The sequence below is a fragment of the Indicator indicator genome, chromosome 3 (genome assembly GCF_027791375.1).
Source record: "Indicator indicator isolate 239-I01 chromosome 3, UM_Iind_1.1, whole genome shotgun sequence".
NCBI lineage: Eukaryota > Metazoa > Chordata > Aves > Piciformes > Indicatoridae > Indicator > Indicator indicator.
In genome coordinates this window covers 12,063,331-12,084,395 of record NC_072012.1, presented here as the reverse complement: position 1 = coordinate 12,084,395, position 21,065 = coordinate 12,063,331, and the positions used below count along the sequence as shown (strand labels likewise).

Genomic DNA, 21,065 nt, shown 5'->3' with positions numbered 1-21,065 from the left:
TTGGGAGGCTTAACAAGGTGTGTGATGTGATGCAGAGCATGATAGAAACAGGTGGCAGAGAGTTTACTGTGAATTGCTGTTCAAATTGGTGCTTTGTTTGATCCCCCTAATGATTCAGCACTTGGTTCAATTGCGCTTCACTAAAATGTTAATTTTCCTGATCTGATGAGAAGCATTTAAATTTGATCAGTTTACCCTTTTGTTTGTTTAGTTGGTTGTGTTTTTTTTTTTTTGTTGGTATTTCCCACTGCCTGAGTGTTTTCATTTGAATAAGTGGTGCTGAGTAAAGGCAGGTGAACTGCAGGCTTAAAGAAACCTGATCTAGAAGTAAACAAAGATTCTTCCTGGATTTCCATGATGCACCTGTGTAATACTCAGCTTTCAACCATGAGTATTTGCCTATCTCTGGTGTTGTGGGGTGGAAGTAGAGGGACTCTACAGGGATACAGAATCACAGAGTGGTAGAAATTGGAAGGGACCTCTGGGGATCATCTAGTCCAAGCCCCAAGCTAAATCTGGGTCACCCACAGCAGGTTGCCCAGAATTATCTTCAGGTGGCTTTGGAATCTCTCCAGAGAAGGAGATTCCACACCCTCTCTGGGCAGCCTGCTCCAGGACTCCAGCACCCTCACAGGAAAGAAGTTTTTCTTCATGTTTAGGGGGAACTTCCTACCTTTGAGTTTGTGCCTATTGCCCCTTGTTCTGTCGCTGGGCACAGAAAAGAGTCTGGCCCCATCCTCTCGACAACTGCCCTTTAGATATTGATCAGCATTGAGAAGATGCCCACCAAGTTGCTGAACAAGGGTCAAAAGCAGGAGGGACTTGCGTGCTCCTCTCCTGTCAGAATATTTTAATGTGCTGCAGGCACTGATTTAGGATTAATTTTCTAAACCTGTATTTGCATTTTCATCCAGTATCTGTTCTTTCAATTCTTTTTAATAAAAAACTCTAAAGAAGCATAATGCCCACATACTGTTATTGCAGTGTTCCCCCTGTGAAACCAAACCTCCAGTCAAGAAATAGATAATTAAGACTCCATTTACTATCCCTAGCTTAGCAGTAATCGTACTTAACAGGACTGGCCTGAAGGTAGGTAGAACAGGCAGGCAGCTGTCTACCCAGCCTAGCTGGAGGCATCGGAAAAAGCACATTTGCGGCAGTGAAACATTTATTGTTCATTAAAGTTAACAGTTTTCTCTTAAAATTGAGAAAATCTGATTTTCTTGGCTTTTTATTGGGCAGGTAGGAACATAACAGGGAGCTGACGAAAGTACTGATCTGCCCTGGAAAGCAGATCGAAGCCCTTGATGATATGAGCTGTGTGGGCAAATATGAGACTTCTCCCTGTAAACATACTTTTTTTTTTGAGTCTCAAATCTAATTCGTGATGGAACTGTAATTTTGAGGTTGGTGCTTGTAAATGGATAGTCTTAAAGGTTGTTGCTAACTTCCTTTTGCCACAAGTGGGAAACTGAATGAAGAATTTGGTAGAAAAAACCACTCTGATGAAGACAGCAGCAACAAGCTACTACTGAATGAAGCAGGAGTGATGTGGATCACACCCTGACTTCAGGTTCAGAAGACTGTTCTCGTGTAGTGCAAGGGCATTAAGCATGTTTGCAGAACAAACCAGGTTTGTACTGTGGCCATTTGGAGCTCAAATTCATGGAAGTCTCGGCATTATTTCTGTTAAAGGCCCTTGCAGAAGAAAAGAGGAGAAAACAGAGCTGCTTCTCTGCTTCAAACTGAGGTACACTAGTAGGACAGGATGTGGTAAAACAATCTCTGTGTCAAACAGCCTGTTACTAGTTTTGCAAACTGAGCATTAAGAAGTGTGGTCAGCAAGTCAAGGGAGATTCTCTTGTTCCTCTGCCCTAGTGAAGACACATCTGGAGTATTATGTCCAGTTGAGGGCTCCCCAGTTAGAGAGGGATAGGGAACTACCAGAGAGAGTCAACAGAAGCTATAAAGATGCTGAGGGGACTGGAGCTGAGAGACTTGGGGCTGTTTAGCCTGGAGAAGAGCAGACTAAGAGGGGATCTTCTGAATGCTGATCAGTATCTGAAAGCTAGATGTCAAGAGGATGGAGCCAGATTCTCTTTGGTAATGCCCAGTGACAGGGCAAGGGGCTATGGGAACAAACTGAAACAGAGGAAGTTTCACCTAAACATGAAGAAAAACTGGAGTTGGCTGCCCAGAGAGGTTATAGAGTCTCCTCTGGAGAGATTCCAAACCTGCCTGGACCTTGTGATTCTGGGCAACCTACTTTGGGTGACTCTGCTTTAGTGGTGGGGTTGGACTGGATGATCTCCACAGGTCCCTTCCAACCCCCACCATGCTGGGATTCTGTTGCAATGTTGTGGGATGCCCCAGGAAAAACATTTCTTTGTAACTGCTCTTGTGGCTGTTAGCAGTTTGCTTTGGGCTGTTTGGTACAGGGGCTGAGCAAAGAAACCTGTTGTGCATTTCATTTACATCACAGCTGATTTTGGAGTAGTTTATTGGTTCATTTAAGCTGTCCCCGTTTGTGGGAGTATGGGTGTTACACAGAATAAAGATTAGTCAGTGTGGTGTATTTTCTGTGGTGCTGGGAGCCATGATGTTAAAATCCTCTTCTGGGGCTGGAGTTTGTTTGAAGCTCAAAAATGGCACATTAGGTGTGGAGGTGAATTGCTTCATAGTTTTGCAGCTGCCCATCTCTGTGTAGGATTTCTGTACTCCTGTAGTTACCTCTTGTGCTGCATGATGTGTAGTATAATGCTGTTTTTTTTCTTCTGCTGTTGAATAACTTAATAAACACTGAGCCTTTTCACTTCATGACAGTGAAAGAAATGTCAGCTCATGAAGAAATTATGGCTTGTTTCCCATCCTTTCACATCTGCCTGGTTTTTCTTGTATTGTTTGAATGCTGGAGAGTTTGTCTTTTATACTTCCTGCACAGATGAATGCATCACACTGTAGGAGTAAATTTACAGAGAAGATGAGATAGTGTAGTAACTCTGCAGTTCAGGCATCTGCATGTCTTGGGTAGGTCTGTGAAAAACACTGATTTGTCAAAACACAAGAAGTAGCCAATGTTATATTCATAGTGTGAGAGAAACTTGTTACGTAGTATGGGGAATCTGCTGGTGTTAGTTATTCCTGGCAACAGGCTAATTGTTTCTTAGGGAAAGTTTCTTTTATCCCAACTTAATGTGTTGCATTTTCATTGTCATTAAGGCTGGGACAGACCTCCAAGATCAAGTCCAACCATTAACCCAGAACTGCCAGGTTACAGCTAAAACATGTCCCTAGGCAGCACCATGCCTACATGGCTTTTAAAACCCTCCAGGGATGGGGACTCCACCACAGCCCTGGGCAGCCTGTGCCAGAGCTTGACAACCCTTTTGGAGAACAAATTGTTCCTCGTGTCCAACCTAAACATCCCCTGGTGCAACTTGAGGCTGTTTGCTCTCATCCTGTCACTTGTTACCTGGGAGAAGGAAGTTTCTCCCCCCCGCCCGGTTCCAACCTTCTTTCAGTTGTAGAGAGTGAGAAGGTCTCCCTTCAACCTTTTCTCAAAGCTAGACAATCTTAGTTCCCTCAGTTACTCCTCAAGACCTCTTCTCTAGACCCTTCAGCGGCCTTGTTGCCCTTCTCTGAACACACTCCAGCACCTCAGTATCCTTGGAGTGAGGGCCCCAAAACTGAAGCCACTATTTGCAGTGTGGCCTCACCAGTGCCAAAGTACAGGTGAGGACAATCACTGCCCTAGTCCTGCTGGCCACACTATTGCTCATCCAGGCTGGGATGATGGCCTTCTTGGCCACCTGGGTACATGCTGGCTCATCTTCAGATGTTACATGCATTTCACAAAGCTTCTTTGTGTTTTAATGAGAGGAGCATTTAATTTTGCTGCTCAGAGGAAAATGGTGAGACTAAGGCCTGTGGAGAAAAACAAGTTTCCATTATTTTAGTGGGTTTTCCAGATGCTTCCAAATGCCATGTTGGGCATTTATAGGTGGGCATCCATAAGTCAGGAATCTTTCTTCCCAATATTTTGATTTGCTCTATTTTTTTGGTGGCTACAGTCTAAACTGGATATGGTATAGTAGTTGCTCTTGTAGAGTTAGATGTTTGGACCTGATCATCTTGAAGGTCTTTTCCAACCATTGTGATTCTACGATTGTGCCTGCTTTAAAACAACAGGTGAGAGTAGGGTCAAACATGGTTTTAGGCCCTGGTTGGGCCAATGTCTCTGAGAGGCTGGAGGATTGTCCTGTAGCTGTGAAATTTGTTCAGCTTTCTAAGAAGGTAGAGCCTCTTGTAGCAGTGATAGAGAACAATCACATTTCATCAGTGTGAATACATTTCTTATGTATTTACCTTTGGAAACCAGATATTCCTGTCCCTGAACTCTTTATCAGGGGGTTTTAGGTGTCTTGCAGAATGACAGTGCTTCAGGACTGCTGTAGAACTCCCTGTGCTCTAGTTCTTTGAGTTGGATGCTAGAAAGCAGAGATGAAAAGTGCTATGATCTGTAGATCAAATTCTGTCTAAATGAGTAATCCCAATGGACTGTTTTTTTATTGATCTAATTATGGTGTGATTTCACTGACCTCAGGGGGAGGTTTTTCTTGTATGAAACGTGGTGTTGTCCTGGTTTGAGCCAGGACAGAACTAATTCTGCTATGTGATTTGACTTCTCAGTTCAGGCTCTTTTCAGGAACTGCACTTGCTGAAGTTCAGGCCACGTTTGCACAGTAGCTGCTCCTAGCAGTGACAATGCTGATGGGCAGAGTTACTGCCAAGGGCTGGGCTGCAGAAAGGCTCTTGCTTAGACTTCCTCCTGTGCAGACCAAAGGCGCTGCTGCATCTTGTGTCCCATGTTGGGGTGTAGTAGGAGATGGCATCTGCTGGGAGGAGTGGATAGGACAGGTGACACTAAACTGACCAGCAAGTGATCCCCTCCCATGGATGTCATCTTCAATATAAAGCTGAAGGATCACCAGGGTCAAGCCTCTTCTGCAGTGGCTGTTCTCTGAGAAGGACTCTGTCCCTTGTCCCTTTGATCTTGGTATATGAGTTCCTTAATCCAGTTTGGGAACCCAAATCCTGAATCTGGTTCCCATCTGCTGTTGAGTCCAGTCTGGGACTTCCCTAGTGCCTTCACCTAGCATCAGTGGTGACAGTATCATTACCATCAGGGGCTGGGTTTGATACTGGTTTGTATCTATTTGTATCTGTTTCATTTATTGTTATTGTTTTCACTAAAGCTGGTTTAGTTTCTTTCCCAGCCCATCAGTCTCTCTCCCTTATTCCCTTTCTGTTCTGTTTGGGAAGGCAGAGGGGTTCACAGAGAGCCTCTGTCACTTGCTTAGGGGCCAGTCCAGCCCCCAGACACAGGGCTGTACATCCCATGACAAAATGATTCAAGGATTGTCTGATCATCTTCTGCTTCATCCTGTCTTCCACATATGGAAGTGACTCCAGCGAATGAAGCACTTTGCATTTGTGTAATGTGTATTTTTAACTACGTAAAATCAAAAGTCAATGAGATTTGACTTAGTGAATTAGTTTTACTGTAGCATAAAAGCATCTCTTAACATCCAGTCGGAATTATTCTAATCCTATTGAGCTCTTGCTAATTGAGGCAGGCAGATGCAGCCATCCAGCTGCCAAGCACAAATGACAGGTGTCTTACAGGGGAGCTGGTTCTCATTTAGAGAAATAGAAATAAAAAAAGTGAATTGCTGAGGGAACCTACTGGAGGTCCCCACTGAGTGCATAACCTGCATGTACTTGGTATCTAAATTGACATTCCTTCTTTGTGTCATGCTTTGAATGCTTTTGGTTTTCAAGGAGTTCTACAAGTCTAATGTATATTTATCACTGTTTCATAATCCTCTCCTCTTTTGTAATTCCCCCTTCAAAGTTTTTTTTAGCAAAATTCCCTTCCCAGACAGTTTTGATCCTTTCTAGTTGGCAAACGGCATGTTGACTTTTCTCCTTTCTCACCACACATTTTAATAGCACTGAACCAAGCAAAGATGCCCTTGGCTTACTTTTCTGTAGCGTTAGCAGGAACACATCTAATCTCAAGAATATTAAGTATTCCTTGCATTGGTGGTTGGTGGTTTGTTTTGTTTTTGTTTTGTGTGTGTGTGTGTGTGTGTACAGAGTGAGAAAGAAATGGCTCATGTATCAAGGGGCTTAGGTAGGAAATTCAGGTATTCAAGGTAATGTTTCAGAGTCCAAGTGACATCACTCCTTTTTGTAGTTACAGATGCTGCTGGATTTCAAGGATTTAATGTGATTTTTCAAGTAAGAAAATATATGGCAATGAATTAGTGGAGAAGAGAGAAGGTGGTGAGTTAGATTTGGATTAAGCAGGTGAAGTGAGGACTCGTCTGGACTGATGGTGACTTGAGAACATGAGTACAAATGTCTTACTGATGGCTGTAAGCAGTTGTATGTATTCATCTTGCATTCTCAGTTTTATAGCACACTTGGTTGTGATGTTTTGGCTTGCAACAATTTATATAATGCTGAATTGCATGTGTTAAATAATTGCTTTTCTACCAGGGCTCTTTAGTACATGCAGCCTGAGGATTGTATTCTGCAGGGGTCAGTACTGGATCCAGTCTTACTCAACATCTTTATCAATGACCTGGATAAAGGGACAGAGTAGCACCTCAGTGAGTTTGATAATCACTCAAAGCCACTGGGAAGAGTGGCTGACACCTCACTGGGCTGTGCTGCCATTCAGTGACACCTGAACAGGCCAGACAGTTGGGTGGATTGGAACCACATCAGGTTCAACAAGGACAAGTGTAGGGTCCTGTGCCTGTCAAGGGATAACTCCCTGCACCAGCACAGGTGAATGGTTGACTGCTGGAAAGCAGCTCTGTGAAGAAGGACCTGGGAGTGCTGGTGTCAGCAGTTTCACCATGAGTCAGCAATGTGCCCTCAATGCAAAGAAGGCAAATGGTCTCCTGGAGTACATTAAGAAGAGTGTGGCCAGCAGGTTAAGGGAGATTGTCCTCCCCCTCTACCTTAGTGAGGCTTCATCTAGAGTGTTATGCCTGGTTCTGAGTTCCCCAGTTCCTGGGAGACAGAACAACTGCACAGAGTCCAGCAAAGGATAAGGGGCAATGGGCACCAACTGGAATCCAGGAGGTTTCATCTGACCTTGAGGAAATCATTTCTTGTGAGGGTGCTGGAGCACTGGAGCGGGTTATCCAAGGAGGTGGTAAAGTGTCCTTCTCTGGAGAGATTCCAAACTTGCCTGGACATTGTGAGACTGGGCAACCTGCTCTGGGTGACCCTGCTTTAGCAGGGGCATTGAACTAGATGATTTGCATAGTTCCCTTCCAACCTTTACCGTGCTAGGATTTTGTGTGATCATTGTGGGTTGGATCACACATCTACTTCTTTTCTGTTCTCTACACTCCTGTAATTATTGGAAATAACCAAGTCCTAAAACCAAAACTTTGTCCAAAACTTGCTGCTCTTTCACTAAAAGAAATAAAAAAGCACACTCTGATGTTGTTTTTCTCCATTTGGATCTTGGATTGTGATTTAAACTTTTATGCTATCCATAAAGAAATAATCTGCAGGTGTTTAGGGCAAACTCGTGTGGGTGGAGGGAAAACAAACTCATTAGGCTTAAATATTTATATACAGTAAAGAAAGAATTAATTACTGCTAATATACTAAGTGGTTCCTTCAATGCTTTAAAGTAGAACATATGAAAGGGTTGTAAATAAGGTAAATTTTCTGGTCAAAATATGAGTGTTATATTTTTAGTGAGGATTGTTTCCACAATATTTGCCCTAAACAGGTAATCATAGTAAGTGGGAGGTTCTTCGTACAGATGATGTTTCTGGGAAGATTTCCCAGCTGGTGCACCCAACAGAGCCAGATAGAATTCATGCAATATGGCAGTTGGCAGAGCCTGAAACTTGCATTTAAGCCTTGCAGGTTAGGATTCAAGGCTGGAAAAATATGTAATGGAGTGTTAATCCCATCTTGTCCTTGGTAAGGATATGTCACTTGAAACTCTGCAAGAATTGGGCCATGGTTGTCTTGGCAGGTTTGGATGCTGAAATATTCTGGTGATGGGAAGGCCTCGTGTTGGCACTTGGCCTGTGAGCTTGCTTGTATGTGTGCAGGAGTCAGGTAACATCACCTCCAATAGCTCCAAGGCAGTATTCAGGTTTAGGTGGAGTCTTCTAGAAGAGATGCCCAAAGAAATGCTCTGTTGAGATTTAAGGAGGGCATGGACCAGTTGAAGTCCATAGGAGAACCATGAAGATCACCAGTGAGGACTAAAAAGCCCCAGGTCCCTCAGCCTCTTCTCATAAGGCAGTGCTCCAGTCCCCTAATCATCCTCATAGCCCTCTGCTGGACCCTCTCCATCAGGTCCTTGTCTCTCCTAAACTGGGAGCCCAAAACTGAATGCAGTACTCAAGATGAGGTCTCACCAGGGCAGAGTAGAGGGGGTGGAGAACTTCCCTCGATCTGCTGGACATACTCTTCTTAATACACCCCAGGATCCCACTGGCCTTCTTGGCCACCAGGGCACATTGCTGTCCCATGGATAACTTGTTATCCACCAGGACTCCCAGCTCCCTCTCCACAGGGCTGCTCTCCAGCAGATCACCTCCCAACCTGTACTGGTGCAGTTCATTATTCCTCCCCAGATGCAGGACTCTGCCCTTGTCCTTGTTGAACCTCACTTGGTTCCTCTGTGCCCAGCTCTCCAGTCTGTCCAAGTCTCACTGGATGGCCGCACAGCCTTCAACTGTATCAGCCAAGCTTCCTAGTTTGGTATCATCAGCAAACTTGCCGGATGTGGTAAAGCTCTATACAGCAGCAGAGCGATTCTTTTGTCTTTCTTTTACCTTATTGGGTTCTGGGTTTCTGTGGTGTTAAGCTCATTAGTCAGAGAACTCTTGAAGCATTGAAAAAAAACTTAATTAGCAGCTACTTTCCTGAGGTTCCTGAAGTGAGGTAGGATGGTGTAGAGCTTTGAGATCTCTGTATTCCTGCTACCCTTTGGTTTACTGTGGGTTGGCAATATTTTTAAGCCGTGTTGTGGGTTTAAAACATAATGTCTTGGGAGTTGAGACTGTTTGAGAAGCTGTGTGGTGCTCAGCCAGGTGGGCTGCTTTTTGCCCTCTGCCAAAGTGTCTTGATTCTGCTGAAGGTGGTAGCAAATGTCTATCACATCTAAGCAAAGAGCAAAATGACAACTAAAATTGATGCTTCTACTTCGGTGTGGTCATTATTTCAGTAGGAATAAGCTTGTGGTATCTCTGAGGCTTCTGATTTCCAGCTCCTTTAGTTCTGTCCTGCTTTCGACATGGTTTCTAAGATACAGGTCCTGCTGTGACCTCCCTCTCGGGCTTCATAAACATCTGTTTTGCCTGTGCAAATGTCAAGTGTTTTTAGCAATAAATATTTTTTCCCCGTAAGAGAGCAAGTTAAACTCAATTGCAAGGACAAAAACAACTAGGCAGCACAACTTCTATCTATTGAAAAAGTACAGGTGGGCCTGGGAGTTATTAGGAAGCCTAAGCTCTGCAGGAACTTTCTGAAGCATTAGCAGAAGCGTGTGGTCTCCTCTGATGTTAGTGATGCAGCCTTGGGGAAGGGATGTAGGAGCTGTTGTAACAAACTACTGGCACTGCAGATGGATCCAAGCGAGTGCTTCTGAAACTGAATTTTGTTTAATTAGAACTAAACTTTGCTAGTCTGTGACATAGGCTGGTTGGGTTCTGCTTCTACATTGTCTGCAGCAATCTGCACTTCGGCAATCTATAAAGCAGGTTGGGGAGAATCAATGTTTTCTTGAACTACTGAGACAAGCAATATTGTTTAGCTTCAAACCCAAACATGTCAATTCCTAAGAAGGATACACCTTTGTGGCTGGTATAACTGCTGAAGGACGTTGTTCTAGCAAAAATAAGCAGTTTGTTGTAAAGAAAGCAGATTCTTCTTTGAAAGCTCTTAAAGGAGGAATATTTAATGCCAAATGTATTTTTCCACATGCTTTCTGTTCATCTACTGCAGCATGAGCTCAGACTTCACTGTCTCAAGTTCTGTGTGCTTAATGCTGTTGTGCTAACTGGATGCTTACCTTGGTGTACTATTCATCTTCGTACATTGGCTAAAGTGTTTTACAGACTCACGGAATGGTAGGAGTTGGAAGAAACCTCTGAAGATCATCTAGTTGAACCCCTCTGCTAAAGCAGGGTCACCCACAGCAAGTTGCTCAGGATCGTGTCTGGGCAAGTTTGTACTGTCATCCAGAGGAGAATTCACGACCTCTCTGTGCAGCCTGCTTCAGGGCTCCAGCATCCACACAGTAGAGAAATTTTCCTTGTGTTCAGATGGAACCTTCTGTTTTCCAGTTTGTACCCTCTGCCCCTTATCGTACAACTGGGCACCACTGAAAAGTGCCCAGCCGCATCCTCGTGACCTCCACCCTTTATATATTTATATGCATTGAGAAGATCCCCTGTCAGGCTGTTCTTCTCCAAGCTAAACAGCCCCAGGTCTCTCAGCCTTTCCTCATGAGAGAGATGCTTCAGAATCCTCACCATCTTTGCAGTGCTCTGTTGGACTCTGTCCAGGAGTTCCCTGTCTCTTGAATTGGAAAGCCCAGAAGCGGACCTGGTACTCCACACGTGGCCTCATTAGGGCAAAGTAGAGTGGGAAGAGAACCTTCCTAGACCTGCTGACCACACTCTTCTTAATGCACCCCACTGGCGTTCTTGGCCATGAGGGCACTTTTCTGGCTCATGGTTAACTTGCTGTCCACCAGCACTCCAAGGTCCTTCTCTACAGAGCTGCTTTCCAGTAGGTCAAACTCTCCCCTGTACTGGTGCAGGGGTTATCCCCCCTCAGGGGCAGGACCCTACACTTGCCCTTGTTGAACATCATGAGGTTCCCCTCCACCCAACTCTTCCAGCCTGTCCAAGTCTCACAGAATATCTGCACAGCCTGATGGTGTGTTAGCCATTCCTGCCCAGTTGGATATCATCAGCAAACTCACTGGGAGTCCACTCTCTCCCTTCATCCAGGTCATTGATGAACAAGACTTTCTCACCTCCACTATCTATGCTGAATTTCAGCAGTAATTAGATGGAATCTTATCTCATTTGTAGAACCAGTGCCATGTATTTCCTGGGTGAGAAACTGGGCCACAGGGACACACATCTGCCCAGTCAGTCTGTTCCACTACAGCACTACAGTGCTGTTACTTACATGAGGAGTCTGTAGTAGCTACAAGCTATGTGTACCTGGCACTCTAGTGTCAAAATACATGCTACAGTGTGGGGTGCTGCAAGCGCAGTGTCACAGGTCTGTGGTAGAGCAGAGGCTGTAACCCTGATATCTTAATTTCAAGATTATTTTCTAACCACTGCACTTCTTTTTGTCCTTTGCAAGTCTCTTTTCATGATGCTTAAGCACTTTGCATAGAGTGCAAATTAAGAACTGTCTTCCCAGAGAGGTTGTGGAATCACCTCTGGAGACATTCAAAGTCTGCCTGGACTTGTACCTGTGTGACCTACTCTAGGTGATCCTGCTCTGGCACAGGGGTTGGCCTAGATGGTCTTTCAAGGTCCCTTCTAATCTCTAATGTTCTGTGATTGTGTGATTTTATTTTTCATCGAAAACATGATTTAATACAACTAAGAATATTTTCATGTTAAAACATGAACAAGCATTCCTGTTTTTGTAGCTGCAGTGAAGTGTGGACCTTGAAATGCTACAGATTGTTATGTATTGGAGGAGACTGCACTGTCAGTGGAACGAAGAGAGGGGTCCTTGTCCTCTCTAAAATGTGCAGTTCTTGGTATTTGGGAGTGGGGAGAAGGGTGTGATGTGCCCAGGCTGGTAATCTGTGGCATCACAAAAGATGGATGTCTTCTCTGCATTTCCATGTGGTAGTTGTTAACCTTCTGCCACTGCCATCTGAAAGCAAACAGGAGTGTTAAAACTGTAAAGTAAAATGCATCACTTGGGTACGTTGTCTTGTTCGGGGGTTTTGCAGGGTGTATTTTGACTAATTCCTCTGTCCTCTTTGGTAGTGGAGTAGGACAAGTGTGCGTGTGCTCCTGTCTTCCTCTTGTGTTCCATATGGTAGTACAGATTTGCTTGCTCACTTGAGTTTTCTTAGCTGCTCTTTCTAGAATCATGATCCCTTGTGAAATGACTTTTCTGTTGTGTTTAAAGATGGAGTCCTTGAGTAGGTGGTGCAGCCTGTGTGAAGGGAAGAAAGAGTGGTGAACTGGAAGTCATGGGCAAGTCTTTGTTGGCTTCAAGAGTGAGGAAGCATTTCTTGGAAAACATGGATGTGTCTTTGCTAGCACAAGCTGGAACACAGGAGGTTCCACCTCAACATGAGGAGAAACTTCTTTACAGTGAGGGTGACAAAACACTGGAACAGGCTGCCCAAAGAGGTTGTGGAGTCGTCCCTTGAGACTTTCAAAACATGTCTGGACATGATCCTGTGTGACCTACCCTGGGTGATTCTGCTTTGGCAGGGGGCTCAGACTTGATAATTACTGGAGGTCCCTTTCAACCCCTACCATTCTGAGTTTATCATACCAAGAAGCTTTTGTTTTCTGTGCAAGTTTCATTAAATTTCAACAGTTTTGTTGTAATCTTAAACTTTATTGATTGTAAAAGCCCCCAAATCTAAAAATCTTGCTGGATAGTGTTACTCAGGAGTGAAAATAAATTGGGAGGAAGTTAAGTTGGAAAATAAATTGGGGGGGGGGGGGGCTGTGGGTGTGGTGGAAATAAGAGCCTGTAACACCTTTTTTTTTTTTTTTTTTCTGCGCTGACATACATTTGAGAACAGAATGACTTTTGGAAGGCACAGGTAGTCTTTTTCTGGATTTCTCTATGTACTTGTAATATCCCTAGTGTACTTTTGGCAGGTAAGGAGTAGTGAGTACAACACTTCTAACAAATATATGCAGTGCTCCCTGAGTCCAAAGCAGAATTCCTTCTTTATGGTTTTCTCTAGTAATAAATCAAGATGTATTTTATTTGTTACACCATGTCCATATTAATGATTCTGTGGAAATGTGATCACTAATAGATAACTTTCCCTATCCATAAATCCAGTAAAAAGGCTCTGAAGGTTTTGAAAATTGGAGAAGTCATAAAACACAGTATTTATGGGTTTATTTTCTTAAAGTACATTGTTCTCTACCAAACACCAGACAGACATCTACCAGAGAAGCTTAGTCTGGCATGCAGACCAGTAAGAGTGCCTGGTTTGTGGTAGGTAGTGCAATTGTTAGGCAAAGTTCTCCCGTCCTTGTAGATGAAGGTGTGCTGGCAGCCCAGAGCAACCCTGTCTTGGGCTGCATCAAGACATGTGACCAGCAGGATGAGTGAGGTGATTCTCCCAGTCTACTCCGCTCTCATGAGCCCCCACCTTGAGTACTGTCCCCATTTGTGGTACCCCATTGTAAGAGCGAAATCAAACTACTAGAGTGGGTCCAGAGGAGGCTACAAAGATTATCAGAGGGCTGGAGCACCTCCCCTGTGGGGACAGATTGAGAGAGTTGGGGCTGTTCAGCCTGGAGAAGAAAAGGCTTCAGGGTGACCTCATAGTAGCCTTCCAGTACTTGAAGAGTGCCTACAAGAAAGCTTGTGGAGGGACTTCTAACAAGGGCTTGTAGTGACAGGACAAGAGGGAATGGCTTTGAGTTGTAAGAGGGGAGATTTAGACTAGGTATTAGGAAGAAATTCCTTATAGTGGTGGTGGCGATACACTGGAACAGGTTGTCCAGGGAGGTTGTGGATGCCTGGAGGTGTTCAAAGTTGGGTGGGATGAAGTCTTGAGCAACCTGGTCTGGTGGAAGGTGTCCCTGCCCATGGTAGGGGGGATGGAACTAGATGATCTTTTTAAGGTCTCTTCCAAATAAAACTGTTCTATAATCTATGAATTTCAAAATAATTCTCTTCTTAATCTTTTTGTCCCTAGGACCTTATCTACCAGTGATGATGTTGAAGATCGAGAGACTGAGAAGGGCCGTCTGGAAGAAGCTTATGAGAAGTGTGACCGGGATTTGGATGAGCTCATTGTCCAGCACTACACCGAGCTCACCACTGCCATCCGCACCTACCAGAGCATCACTGAGCGCATCACCAACTCACGCAACAAGATCAAACAGGTCAGGTGGAACTTCTTGTGTGTTTTTATTTGCACTCACTTGATCACATGTGCTCTAGATACAGACCTCTGCAACTCCTCGAATCTTAGAGGTTTTTTTCAACCAAAACAATTCTAGGGTGATTCAGTCCAACCATTCCTTAACTCTTAAGTCTCATGCTAAACCATGCCCCTTGGTGCTGTATCTCTGTGGCTTCAACCTCCTCCCTGGGGGAGCCTGTTCCAGTGTTTGAGAACCCTTTCTGTGAAGAAATTTCTTTTCATGCCCAACCAAAACCTGCCCTGGTGCAACTTGAGGCTATTTCCTCTCATCTCATCACTTATTCCTTGGGAGAAGAGACCAACCCCCACCTGGCTTCAACCTCTCTTCAGGGAGTTGTAGAGAAGAGGGAAGGTCTCCCCTCAGCCTCCTTTTCTCCTGGCTGAACAACCATAGTTCCCTCAGCTGCTCCTCACAAGACGTGTTCTCCAGACCCTTCACTAGCTGCTTTGCCCTTTTTCTGGACTGGCTCCAGCCCCTCAGTGTCTTTCTTGTAGTGAGGCACCAGAAGTGAACCCAGTATTTAAGGTGTGGCCTTAACAGTCCCAAGTACTGAGGAACAAGCACTTGCCTGGTCCTGCTGGTCATGGTAGTGCTGATGCAGGTCAGGGTGCTGTTGGCTTTCTTGGCACCTGGGCACACGTTGGCTCATCTTCAGTCACTGTCTGCCAACACCCTATGTCCCTAATGTCCAACCTAAAATTGCCCTGGTGCAACTTGAGGCCCTTTCTTCTTGCCCTATCCCTTGTTTCTAGGGAGAAGAGACCCACCCCCACCTTGGTACAACCCCTTTTTCAGGTAGTTGTACAGATCAACGAGGTCTCCCTGAGCCTTCTCTTTTCCAGACACTGGTGGGGAACAACCCCAGTTCCCTCAGCCACTCCTGAATCTTTTTTGTGTTCTGTCTTTATATCTGCTGTCCTGACACCAGACTTGGCATAGCTAGATAATGGGTGGACTAGATGATCTGAAAGGTCTTTTTCAACCAAAACAGTTCTGTGATTCTGGTCTGGCAGTGCAATGACCTAAGCACTAAACCTTTTATTTTGTCTTTTCATTTTATTCATCTACCTATCCTCAGCTGAACTAGAATTGACCAAATGCTTTTACTCACCAACTCTGGGCTTCATTTATCATGTTGCTCTGTGCCATGACTAGGAGCAGACCATCCTGTCCTAAGAGTGTTCTCAGGGAATGTCTAACTAGCAACGTGTTTTCCACAGGAGCTCTGTTTGAGAACAGAAGTAATTAAAAAGCAAACCAAGAGGTGGATGTGAAGCACAGAGCTTCACACTGCCCTCTGTTCATTTATTGTCAGGGCATGGTGCTATCAGGTTTTTGAAGTCTTGGGGCTGCTAACCTTTTCATCTAATCTGTTCATGTTTTGATATGTTGGCCTCCAGCCACCTCCTGAATAGTCTGGGTGAATCAGCAGCTTGGTTTTCACTCGGAGAATATGAAATTTGGTGCTATTTTCAAACTTAGTTGTATTGTGTGAATGTACATGAACTCCAATGCCCCCATAGTGTTCTGTATTTTGAGTGCTCACGCTTCAGGAGCGTGCCAGTAAATAACTCTGGCACTCTTTGTTGTGGACTTGTTCCATCTGCTCTCTCTTCCTGTAGCAATAGATCAGTTATTTGCTCTCCTGTCCTATCTTCATGTGTACTTCATGTGTACTTCATGTGTAGTTTGCTGTAACTAAACTTTATAAGCTAGGTACCAGTTATCTATCTTTTTTTTTTTTTTTTTCCCCTGGCTCTGAGGAGGTCTCATGTCAAACCCTTTCACAATGGTGCTTTAGGAGCAGAAGGCTTTTACCCTTCTGGAGCTGTGTACTGACCCTTCTGGCTTTTAAAATTCATTTAGCATTTTCAAAGAAAATGAGACCGTTCTGATGCTTTCCAAGGGTAAGAGTTCATCCTACGATTTATGTACAAAGCTCAGTACTTTGAAAGCAGAGATCAATTGCACTAAATTTGAAGTAAACTGTAGCCAGTGGCTGATTTTTGCACAATGGACTGAGATTTGCAGAGGTCAAACCAAACAGAGGGGTTGTGACCTTTTGGTCCCACCCAGAAGAATGACTGTAAGGGTGAAGGACCTTTTGATATTTAAGTTTTCTTATTAATTTTGGTCAATATGTATTGAAATAGCTTTGACCTAATCTCACAGGAGGCCCCAGATCTGGTTTGTCATCAATCTGCATTACACCTGCTGACTTTCTTTTGATGTTCTCCTCTTGTGGAAGGTGGATGAACGTGCAATAGTTGACTTGCATTAGGAATTGTGAGGTGATAGGTAGCCCAGATCCCTCGATATATCTGCTTTTTGTACTCAATTCTTGTGTGAATTCCTGCTGGAAAAGGCTTGGGTTTGAATCTAGTTTTAGAGGTGTTACCACTGTAAAACTGAATTATGTAGCAGAAACAATGGGGTCTACCAAAGGGTCTACCAAATGTTTCTTAAACATTTGCTGTTCACTCCTTTCCCTGCTTCCAGATGTTGACGTAGTTGATTTTTTTTTTTTTTTCCTTGCAAGGACAGGAGTAGGAACGTCTTATGAGATTCCTTCTAGCCCCATGATCGTTTTGCTGACCCAATTTGGCTCTCTGTAGCAGCAGGCCACTGATGATAGTGTGCTGGGTCAATGAAACATTTTCAATTAAGGTGTTGCACAGGGATTAAGTCAGAAATGAACTCTGCATGCAGTTTAGTTTGTGTGTGCTTTTCCAGCAAGTTAGGACACTCTTGGATCAGCTTTTCTGTTAGCTCAGGATTTTTGTGTTATTTATTTCAGGAGGACATTTCAGAGTGCAGTGTTACTGTACTGAAATCTTTGTCTCCTCTGGTTCTGGCTGGAGGCTGTTTTCTGTCACTGTGGTCTGTGTTTTGGTTGTTCTGTGTTTTGCATGTGTCTCTTTAAAGTGCCTTTAGGTGAACAAGGTAGGAGAATGTGCAAGTGAAGTGGGATTTCTGGAGTGCTTTGAAGGCTCATTATTTAAAAATAAATTGGAGGGCCTACTTCTGAGAGTCTCTCTTCATGTGTAATTCAGTGAGAGTTCAGCCTGAGAAAAGGTTGAACCCAAAGTATTCATAACTTATCACAAAAACAAGAGTGGTGTGAAATCAATGTGTGAAGCTGTGCTGCTAATCGCTTCCGCATTTTAATACATATTATTGATTTGCATTAGGAAAGGGAGGTTACACTGACCTGAGCAGAGCTTTCAGGGGAACCTGAAAGCAGGCAGTGCAGGCTGTCTGTTTGAGCAGAAAGAATTGCAGAATGGTGGGGGCAGCATCTAGTCCAAGCCCCGCTGCTAAAGCAGGGTTACCCAGAGCAAATTGCCCAGCATTGTGTCCAGGTGGGGTTTGGAGTCCTTCCAGAGGAGAAAGCACAACCTTTCTGGGCAGCATGCAGCAGTGCTCCAGCACCCTCCCAGGAAATATTTTTTCCTCATGTTCAGATGGAACCTCCTGTGCTCTTATTTGTGCCTTTTGCCCATTGTCCTGTCACTGGGCACCACTGAAAAGAGACTGACCCTAAGAATGGAGAAGGAAAAAAAAAAAAAGTCAGTTTCCCAGATGGGGTAAAATAGTAGAGACCTTTGCTATTTTCAGAGGATGTTGCCATTTTCAGAGGATGGCATGAGAGACATAGAAGCATAAAATGGTTTAGGTTGGAAGGTATGTTAAATGTCATTTAGTCCAACACCCTTGCAGTGAGCAGCTCAACTAGAGCAGGTAGCTCAGAGCCCCAGACAACCTGCCCTGGAATGGTTTCAGGAATGGGACATCTACCACCTGTCTGGACAACTTGGGCTGATGTTTCACCACTCTTGAAAACAAACTGAGTGATAAACACGAAAGGATTTCTCTGTGTGATGTAATGTCCTTGATAAATAGTGGAAATGCTCAACTAACCTGTATCTTAACTATATTCTGATGAAACTATGTCTCTTAGAGAGAAAATTGGTGTTATTTGAGGCATTAGGAAAATGGCTGCACGCTTACATAGTTGCGTTTCGAGACACAGACAGCAAACTTCAAGAAAGGAGGAGATGTGCCAAAAGATGTAATGGACAGATGGAAAATGTTTACAGTGGAAAAATTAGTGGTGGCTTATTTGCTTTTACTGAAAATTGGGTTCTTGCTGTATGCCAAAATGCTGACTTGATTTTTTTGGAAAACGTGCAAATAACTCTCTGGTCATGGTTGATGGGATCCTGATGGGTTCAGGCTATGATACTGCAGTTAAATTTTCGCTAGTGGGTCAAAACTAAAGAAACCCATTTCTCTGCAAAAACAGTTATGGTTTGTAAGTACTATATGTTTCCCTTCAGACAAAGGAATAAACAATCACAGAATGGCTTGAGTTGGAAGGGACCTTAAAGATCATCTGGTTGCAATCCCCCTGCCATGGGCAGGGATACCTCCCACTGGACCAGGTGGCTCAAAACCTCATCTGGTCTGGTTTTAAACACTTCCAGGGATGAGGCATCCACAACTTCCTTGGGCAACCTGTTCCAGTGTCACCTCATAGTGAAGAACTTCTTCCTAATGTCCAATCTAAATCTATTCTAGGGAATATGGATTTGGTTATAGTCCTATGATAATTTCAGAGTTCCTAGTCAAGGGAATGTGGGAAATGGCTGATTGTTGTTAGAGGTGCCAGTTCCAGGGACAGATTAGTTGATCTTTTGACTTGTTTCTTGTAGGTGAAGGAGAATCTGCTGTCATGCAAGATGCTGCTGCACTGCAAGCGGGATGAGCTGCGCAAGCTGTGGATTGAAGGGATTGAGCACAAGCATGTCCTGAACTTGCTGGATGAGATAGAGAACATCAAGCAAGTGCCTCAGAAGCTGGAGCAGTGCATGGCCAGTAAGCACTACCTCAATGCAACGGACATGCTGGTAAGATGTGTACCTTGGGCTGGGCCAGTATCTCCCTGATGACCTACACACAGACATCTGATGTCTGTGCTGTTACTTGCTTTGTTTCAGTTTCTGTCTTATTATTCATTTTCTTGTATTGAGATTTTCATTTGGTTTTGCTCTAATCATTCCTGACCAGATGTAGGGTGACTTTCTCCCATCCTTTTCAGTTAGCTTGTGGCTTTCAGAACTGTCCTTACATGTCCTCATCCTGATGACGTTTGTAACCATCTACTTCTTTACCCATATGATTTCCTTCTTGTTTTTGTAACTTGGTGCTTTAATTTCCCAGACGCCTACTTGCATCATCTCCTTTCTTTATATCAGTTATTTCAAAACTGTTTTTGTTATGGAGGAAAACATCCTGTTTCTCTCCTATTTCATCTCCCAAAATGCACTCAACTTTGGTCATAATTCAGAAAGGAGATTGTCCTTCACATTTTAGATGTTTGCCTCTCATTGTCTTCATCTAGGTCTTTCACCAGGACTCTTGATCCTTTCTGCTTATTTCCAACTCTTTTCATCTTTTTTTTTTTTTCTCCATCTATCTGTTCAAGTGTTTTTCTTCTTCAGTTCCATCTCTTTTATGAGTGTACTTTTCAATTCCAGTCTGGTGCTGGAGGTAAGTTTCCTAGGCTTCTCAAATAATCTTCTTTTGTCTTGGTCCTAACCTTAAAAAGCACACTTCCTCACTGGCTTCACTCTTTTCTGTCTTGGAACTGTCTTCTACCAGTAATTAAAATCTTCATAAGGGAGGTCATCCTTCCCCTCTACTCGCTCTTGATGTATGGAGTGCTGAGTCCAGTTCTGGGCTCTCCAGTACAGGAGATTAGTTAGTGGAATGAGTCCAGTGAAGGATCAGAAAGATGGTTAAAGGGCAAGACTATCTGATGTGAAGAGAGGCTGAGATAGCTGCGGCTGCATCACTTGGAGAAGAGAAGCCTCAGTGAGATCTTATTGGTGGCTGTGAATGTTTTGATGTGAGGATGCAGAGAAAACAGCCAGTTTGTTTTTTTTTCTTTTGCAGTTGTGACCAGTGACAGAGAAAAGGGAATGTGCACAATGTTGGAAATAATGGCAAAATGTAAGAAAACACTTCACTGTGAGGATGGTGCAGCAATGGAACAGGTTGCTTAAAGAGTCTCCATCTGTAGAAAATTTTCAAAACCAGGCTGGATGTGATTGGCAACTGTCTTCAGATGACCATAGTTGAATAAGGGGCTGCATCAGATGTTCTGTAGAGGTCTTTTTCAGCCTTATTTGATCTGTGATTCAAAGAGGAATGCTTTTCCCCAGGCTTGGGGCAGAGTAGCTGGAAAGCTGCCTGGTGGAAAAGGATCTGAAAGTATTGGTTGACAGTCAGGTGAATATATGCTAGTGTATGACCGGGTGGCCAAGGAGGCATCCTGACTTGGATCAGCAGGACTAGGGAAGGTGTTGTCCCCTTGTGTTAGGCACTGGTGAGGCTGCACCTCAAATGCTGAGTTCAGTTTTGGGCCCCTCATTGCAAGAACATCATTGCAGTGTTGGAGTGCGTCCACCAAAGGGCAGTGAAGATGCTGAAGGATCCAGAGCACAAGTCTTGTGAGGAGCAGGTGAGGGAACTGTGGTTGTTTTGTCTGGAGAAGAGGAGGCTGAGGGGAGATCACATTGCTCTCTACAACTCCTTGAGAAGAAGTTGGAGTGAGGATGGGGGTTGGTCTCTTCTCCCAAGTAGTAAATGACAGGATGAGAGAAAACAAATTCAGGTTGTGACAGGGGAGGTTTAGGTTGGAAAAATTTCTTTCGTGAAGTGATAGTCAAACCCTGGCACAGGCTGCTTGGGCAAGTGGTTTAATCATAATCTCTGGAGGGATTGAAAAAACTGTGTAGATGTTGTGCTGAGGGACAAGGTTTAGGGGTGACCTGA

General features: G+C 44.0%; 1 protein-coding gene across 1 annotated transcript in view; it reads left to right on the top strand.

The window, feature by feature from the left end:
- The window catches only part of EXOC4 (exocyst complex component 4), a 469,162-nt gene that overhangs the window by 12,194 nt on the left and 435,903 nt on the right, over positions 1-21,065 (top strand). The window contains exons 2-3 of the mRNA XM_054399834.1: positions 13,994-14,183; positions 18,941-19,135. Of these exons, the coding sequence (XP_054255809.1) occupies positions 13,994-14,183; positions 18,941-19,135 (385 nt within the window). The remainder of the gene's footprint in view (positions 1-13,993; positions 14,184-18,940; positions 19,136-21,065) is intronic.